Source organism: Aptenodytes forsteri, unplaced genomic scaffold (genome assembly GCF_000699145.1).
Source record: "Aptenodytes forsteri isolate BGI_AS27 unplaced genomic scaffold, ASM69914v1 Scaffold88, whole genome shotgun sequence".
Lineage (NCBI taxonomy): Eukaryota > Metazoa > Chordata > Aves > Sphenisciformes > Spheniscidae > Aptenodytes > Aptenodytes forsteri.
Window position 1 is genome coordinate 2314461 of NW_008795948.1, and position 7236 is coordinate 2321696.

General features: G+C 44.3%; 1 protein-coding gene across 1 annotated transcript in view; it reads left to right on the forward strand.

Moving 5' to 3' along the window:
• Positions 1 to 175: 175 nt before the first annotated feature.
• MFSD10 (major facilitator superfamily domain containing 10) overlaps positions 176 to 7236 on the forward strand; it is a 27168-nt gene continuing 20107 nt past the window's right edge. The window contains exons 1-3 of the mRNA XM_009285384.2: positions 176 to 254; positions 2453 to 2642; positions 3849 to 3945. Of these exons, the coding sequence (XP_009283659.1) occupies positions 2472 to 2642; positions 3849 to 3945 (268 nt within the window). The 5' untranslated portion in view covers positions 176 to 254; positions 2453 to 2471. The remainder of the gene's footprint in view (positions 255 to 2452; positions 2643 to 3848; positions 3946 to 7236) is intronic.

A 7236-nucleotide genomic window follows, 5' to 3' on the forward strand; every position in this document is an offset into this window, starting at 1 on the left:
TCAGCGGGGCTGCGGGTCCCCGGGGGTCTGCCCAGGCGGCGGCGGAGGGTGCCTTGCGGGGTGGGACAGCGGGTCCTCGCCGCTGACACCACATCTTTCCAGGGCCGTCCGTTTCCCGCTCGGCGGCCCCTCTGGGCTGTGCCTGCTCTGGGAAATTGCTTTCCCCCCGCCCCCCACCCCGATTGAAACTCCTGCTCTTGACTTGAATCGGGACTTTGTTAAGGATTCAGAGGAGCATTCTCAAGGCTTAGCAGGTAAAGCCGGGCCTAGGAAATTTCAGAGCGGGGAAGGGGTGGTAAGAAAACACCAGAAGGATGACATTCTTCCTGCTGGCAGATGACAAATCTCTGTTTGTGCACTAGGGCAGGGCCAGCTTCACAGCTGATCCCTTCCTGAGAGGCACAGCATCAAACCCCGGCCCTGCCGGCTGGAGGTCGAAGGCAGAAGCGATGAGACACAGATGGGGAGTCCTGGGGGGATGGCTGGGGAGAGCCGAGGTAGAGCCAAGCAAGCGTCAGGGACACAAGTGTCCAGAGAAACAACTTCCCTAAACTGAAAATCCTCCCCCCACTTGAAACATGTCTCGCAGAAATCAAACGTCGTGGTAGAGGTGAAGTGTTTTGTTTTTGCTGACTGGATGCCAGGGCCTATAAAATGTTTGGTTGTTTCCTGCCTAGCAAAAAATATGGAGAGGTTTGAACAACAAAACTGATGGAGCACAAAGGCAAAAACACGTAGTACCTTGGGATATTGTGTAAGGGAAATTGCAACCACATAGCTGAAAGTGGAGCTGAATGAAAGGTCAGTGCTAGCATCAATAGGTTCAAGCCTCACGCTAGCTGAAATGGCAGTAAGGGTAAGATGTAAAGGATGTTACTCTGTGTAAATAACCCTGGAATAAAGTTCAGCTTGGTCATGCAGTTCAGTGGATGAATAAACAAATTGTGAGGAAAAACAAGAAAGAATCTGCCACAATGAACCCATCCCTCAACTGTTGGCTGGATAGACCTAGGGCCAGGGAGGATTTGTCTAAAGGAATGGTTGTTTTGGCTCCAGGTGCTCTTATATCATTTGGGTAAGCAAATAATGCTAAATATTTGTAGCGGTGATGACTTGCCATTTTAAATAAAGGATCCTGAACATAACCAAACTGTTCTGTTCACTAACAGATTTAAGAGTATTATGCCAAGAGTTTAATAAATGGATTGCAGGTGGCCCCCTTCCATGTTTACCTCATGGTGTTTGAACTTTAATAATGCTTCAGTGCTAGTAAACTGAATCCACAGGTAAAGAGATGTCACAATAATATTTATTGCTGAGCATAACAAAGTGTTATGATCTTCAGTTAGTGTCATATGATGTTATATGCACAAGTGCCTTGTGTACATAATACGGTATGTCTTTTCTGGAATAGAATTTATATTAAGAATTGCTCAGTGTTTTCAATCCTGACTTATTGAAGTCAATGGATATTTTGGTATTGATTGACTTTGTTGGATGAAATTCTGTCTCCTTTTTTACTCATCTAGTGCAACAAACGTTCAGGGATTTTTGCAGTAGAAGGGACTGCAAATTTGATTGGTTTATGACTGAGATACGCTCTAATGTTTTACAAGTCTGAAGTTTGCAGTTTCATGGTTTGTATATTACTCCTTGATTTTGATATCTGTTGAAACTGAGTTTTTTTCAGGATACAGACTGACTTCTTTATTTGTTAAATACTGAACGTGATATGGCCTTGTTTAGGTCTTTAAGACAGTTTTGAAGTATTATCAAAGAAAGTTGATAGTTCTGATGTTTCTGACAAACTAAAAGGCTGCCTGAATCACTTGATGCCCCAACTCATATAGCCTATCAGTGGCTGTCATCCAGAGAAAGAAAAAAAAATTTCAAGTTTCAAAATTTTGTTGTGTTGTTTTTTGAGTTGCTGTTGCTGTCCAGGATTTATCTTGGCGACAGCATTCCTGCAATAGCTAGGAAGTATGCCTTTTTTTTTTTTCTTCAATTGTTATTGCTTTAGTCATTTCTAGTATACACTGAAGTCATAAGTAATCTATTAGTTAGGGCACTCTTGTTTTGAATATCTATCTTATCTATTTTACTGTAATGCTGAGTTGAAAACATTTGGGAAAGTTGTATCAGCATTGCTCACATGTTAACAAACTTTAAATGCTCCTTAGTTCTGTGTTTTATTTGGGATGCTCCTATAATAGAGTTTGTTATCTTATTGCCCTTGTAGCCTGTTCTTGATGCAAGCAAACTTGGTGCTGAGCTAATAACCAAGACTAGAGAGTTGAGGTTCCTGTTCCCTTGAAAATCAGGTAGCTTAATATAGCCACAGCTTATATTTATTTTTGTGAAGTCTGTAGAAAGCGAGAATGAATCAGCAAGATACTCTTATAAAGGCCTGCAAAATGCTTCCTGTTGACTGGATATAAATGTAATTTTTTAGAAGCAGAGCACCTGGGAACATGGCCCTGCGAGAGAGAGAAACCAGCAGCAGCTCCATCAATGACAAGCAAGAACAGAACTGCAGTCGTGTTATTACAATTGTCTTCCTGGCACTCTTCATCGACTTGTTGGGATTCGCTCTCATTTTGCCACTGTTTCCTTCCATCCTTGATTATTACAGCCAGACTGAGGTAAGCAACAGAGAAAGTCAGCCTGCTGAAAATGTTAGGTATGAGATCTTTAGGGAAGGATGGAAGAAAAATCCCTTGCCTTGGGGCAAACCAAATAGCTGTAGGCAGAATACTAATATCCAGCACATTTAAATGGTTCATGGACTGAACTTGTTTATGAACCTGCACGAGACTCTTCCTCCTGCTTTTTCATTAAAATGAGGGATTTGTTTTGGGCAAAATTCAGGTATTTCTTAGGGGCTAGTCCTTGTAATTACCAGTGCGTTTGTGACTTACACTGATGTCCCTGGTGAGACAGAGTAAATGACAATCCATAATGGATCTGCATACTGGGATTTATCTAAGAACCAGAGATAAGAGCTCTTACCTTACTTGAGTATTTCACACACTCTCTTGCTCCCACCCCCAGCATCATGTTCACTAGGTCTCAACTCCCATTCTTAGGAGGGAGCTGCCTACTGGTCTGGGAACATGGGGCAGAAAGTTGTTTTGGTTCCCTGCTGTGCAGCTGCTCGCAGTTACCATTCTCAGGTGTTGCTGGACAAGATGAAGATGTTGTCAGGGGAGGAATTTTTGCAGCCCACACCTCTATCTCACAGCCCCTTTCTAACCCCACTCCAACTGCAGCTGTAGCCTTTGTCTTTCTTACAACCCTGTCTAGCCCTAACCATGGGCTCCGATCTCCATGATCTTCCCCCACTTCCAGTGTATTTCCTGTAGCCAAGATCTTCACCTTCTTTTCAGGGCCCCCTTCTTCTTTTCGAGTCCTCCTGCTCTTTCAGGAACGATTCTTTTTTGCACCACCTCTTCTTTCTGGACCTACAAGCCTCTGGTTCTCCCAGTCTAAATAGTGTATGTGCAGACGGATAGAATGTGTCTCATGTTGCTTTGTTAATTGAAGAATTCAGGACATGCTGCTTTTGTTTAGTTCAGGTTTTAGCAAGTAGCAGGCCTGATGGTTTAAAAAAGTTCAAATTCAGACATTCCCCCATGTAAATACATACACCCAATTATCTGCTGCCTGTTAGCATTCACAGTTTAAGCTATTTTTAGCCTATGACAACTGATCCACCAGGACATTTTCGTGAGGAGGAGTGAAGGAATCATCTAACGTTACCTCTAGTTCACTAAGTTCTGATGCTGTCTTTGAAAATAAAACAGAGAAACTGTCTTCCTGCTTCTATTTCCCAGCTATCTGTTTTGCAGGATGGATTCTATTTGTCATTGCAACGTGGTGTGGACTGGTTTGCAGTGATGGTTGGGATGCCTCCAGAGCGGAAATACAACAGTGTCTTGTTTGGAGGTATGGAAATTAACAGTTAACAAGTTAACAGACTAAAAAAAAAAGTGTGTTGTTTTCAAGTTATTTGCAGTGTTGATGTGAGGAATGATGAGGACAATGACAAGAAATACAAAAAGCATACTTGCCTGTTATTAGATTTAGACTTAAATAACACAGAAAATGTCTCTTACAATAGGCTATAAATGATTTTGTTTTCACCACACTGATAGCAATGAAGAGTTGGACAGCCCTATCTCTGTCATTTGGAAACACCTAGACAGGCAGGAGGAATGGGCCAACAGGAACCTTCGGAAATTCAGTATGGGCAAATGCGATGTCCTGTCCCTTGCAGTGATACAGGCTCAGCACTGACTGGTGGGGAGCAGCTCTGCTGTAAAGGCCCTGGGCATCCTGGTGAGCAGCAAGCTGAGCATGAGCCAGCCCTGGCAGCAAAACCACCAACAGCACCTGGGCTGTATGAACAGAAGCAGAGCCAGTAGATTGAGGGAAGTGATTGTCTCCTTCTACTCAGCACTTCTTAGACCACATCTAGAGCATTGCATCCAGTTTTGGCCCCCCAGTACAAGACAGACATTCATAAACTGCAACGAGTTCAGCAGAGGGCCAGGAAGACAGAGGGTCTGGGGAGCCTGGGCTTGTTCAGCCTGGAGCTATTCACCCTTCCAATACCTATGGGGAGGTTATCAAGAAGACAGTGAAGCATTTCACTGTGGTGCATGGTGGGAGAAGGAGAGGCAACAGGCATAAGTAGAAGCAAGGGAGGTTCAGGCTGGAAATAAGGAGGAACTTTTTCACAGTGAGGGTGGCCAGTGGAACAGATTGCCCAGAGAGGTTTTGTAGTCTCCATCCTCAAAGGTTGTCAAACCCTGACTGGATGAAACCCTGAACAATCTGGTCTGACCTTGTAGCTGACCCTATAAGCAGGCAGTTGGAGTAGGTGACTTCCAGAGGTCCCTTTTAACCTGAATTATCCTATGATCTTGCCCAATTTGTTCTACAGATTGCTACAGAAATACAGGCCTGCTGTTCCTTATTGTCAGACTGCCAGCTGAGGGTCAGGAGTCTGCTGTGCTAGACCCTGCACAGTCACAGAAATTACTCTCCCTTCACAACTGATCCACACGTGATAAATCAGTAGGAAACACTGGAATTAGAAGCTTGTGAGTCCAAGTCTCACCTCCCTGCTGGGCAGCTATGGTGCAGCACTGCTTCTAAATCCCATTAGTCCTATTAAAAGCAGGGGAGCTGCTGACTTGCAGGGTCCAGAACCATTTGCTGTCACTAGGACATTCTGGTATGGGTGAGCTCCAGCGGGAGTAGTGCAGGAAATCCAGCAGCATATATGTCATGTTACACATCAGAGGTTCTTTTAGCTCCTTGCAATCTGGAGAGTTGTGAGGAAACTGGGATTTCAGAGTATGAAGATGTGAGGGTGTCTGGGTTAATTTTAATTGGAAATATCTAGATCCTCTCCTTTTAGTGAGCTGAGGCCTTCCCCAAGATAAGCAAAAGACTTTTAAGCTAAAAAAAAAAAAGCAAAACTTTATTAGAATATGAGTGTGAATGTATTGTTAATATTTAAAGTAGTTTTTTGGGGTTTAATAGGCATTAGAAAGTTTATAAACAACTTTCCTCTTTCCCACAGTGTCCTTGCAAGCATGTTGTTGTTTCTGTGCTCATTTTCAGTCAGATTACTGGCTTTGAATGGTAGGAAACAGTTTTCTTTAATCCCTCAGAAACTGCTTTTTGTCTCCTCTAAGGCCTGACTGCAAGCCTCCTCCTTGTTCCTTCTCTCTGTCTCAGACTCTGTTTAAAGAAGGGGCTGGGAGCTCACAGTCGTGTCCAACTTGTTGCCTTTCCTTTTACCTGCTGTGTCCTGTACTCTTGGGAGTGCTGTATCTGTTGACTTGGCTTAGTTGCTTTCAAGGGGAAGGAAAAATCTCCCTGCTCCTTCCAGAGGAGTCCAACTGACTCTTTTGCCCTTTGAAGAAAATATAGCATCTAACTGGGAACATGCAAATAAAATAGACTCTGTTTGTCTCAGAAAGGAAGCTGGTATCCCTTGCTGTTTTCTCTCTAGGAGAAAAGTATTGAGAGAAAAGTATTTAGAAGCAGTATTGAGTAGTGATGGGAATGTTCGCTAATTACCTGGCAGCCACAGCCAGTGAGGGTGCAGAGAAGGTGGCTGAATTAATCTGATACCTGTCACATTTGACTCCATCTCTTCTGCTGTCTTTGATGACAGCTTTTCTTAATGAGCCATCTAATTTGCTAAACCAGCAGAAAACTACTTTTTTCTTTTCTTTTTTTCTGAATTAGTTTTATGCCAGATTAAGTTGAATTAGCTCACTGGAGAGTTGACAAGACTGCAGAAGCAGGGGAAGATGGACAAGCCATCTTAGTTGTAGTCAGCTCCTGTCTCAGTCCATCTTGTCTGATTGCACCTTAAATGGTTATAGTGGAAAGGTTCATTATACTTGTGATATTAAGCAGAGGCCACTGCAGTCTTCCTGCAGCCTGCATTCCTTCATTGCCTTCATCTGCAACAAGGAGCATAGGGTCAGAAAGATAGTTGCAAGATCATCTTGTTGCTTCTCCCAGTGCAGGATATATTCTGCTCTCTTTCATCTTTGCTTAGACTGCAACCTCTTCAGGGCAGAAACCTTCCTTGCCCTTGGCAAGGCCCTGAGGGCACCAATACGTAGTTGCGGTGATCAGCCTTCACCCCACACTTTCTGCCCAGTGGTTCAGGAGCTGTATTTCAGCTCAGGCCTGGGCCTTGCTTAAGCTATGTCATAGGTATAGCCTTGTCTCTAGGGCTGTCTCTGCCTGTCTCTTGGATGGACCTTGGACCTACATTGCAGGTGTCTTATCTCCTGAATGGACCTACACTGTAGTCTTGTTTCCACTCCTTTCTCTGACCCTGTCTCCTGTTGGTGCTGACTGGACTCCCTGGATAGACCTGATGTATAACCCTTGCCTTGTCTGGGACTGTCAATGGACCCTGCTAGCGGCACCCTGCTCTGCCCAACCCATCCGGATCGTGTGGGACTGCACCCTCGTTGGTGAGGGCACTGCCAGTGTTGTGGTCACCCTCAGCTCCTGGCTCGTTCCCCTGTGTGGAACAGCCCTGCTTTTGCTGCTCCCTGGCTATGAAGTGTTTGGCATGTCTGGTGTTTTACAGTGCTAGAAATACAAGGAGGAAAACTTGTCTCTCATTAACATAAACTGCCAGTGTACCAATCTGTAAGATTGTGGCCAGCAGGTCGAGGGAGGTGATTCTGCCCCTCT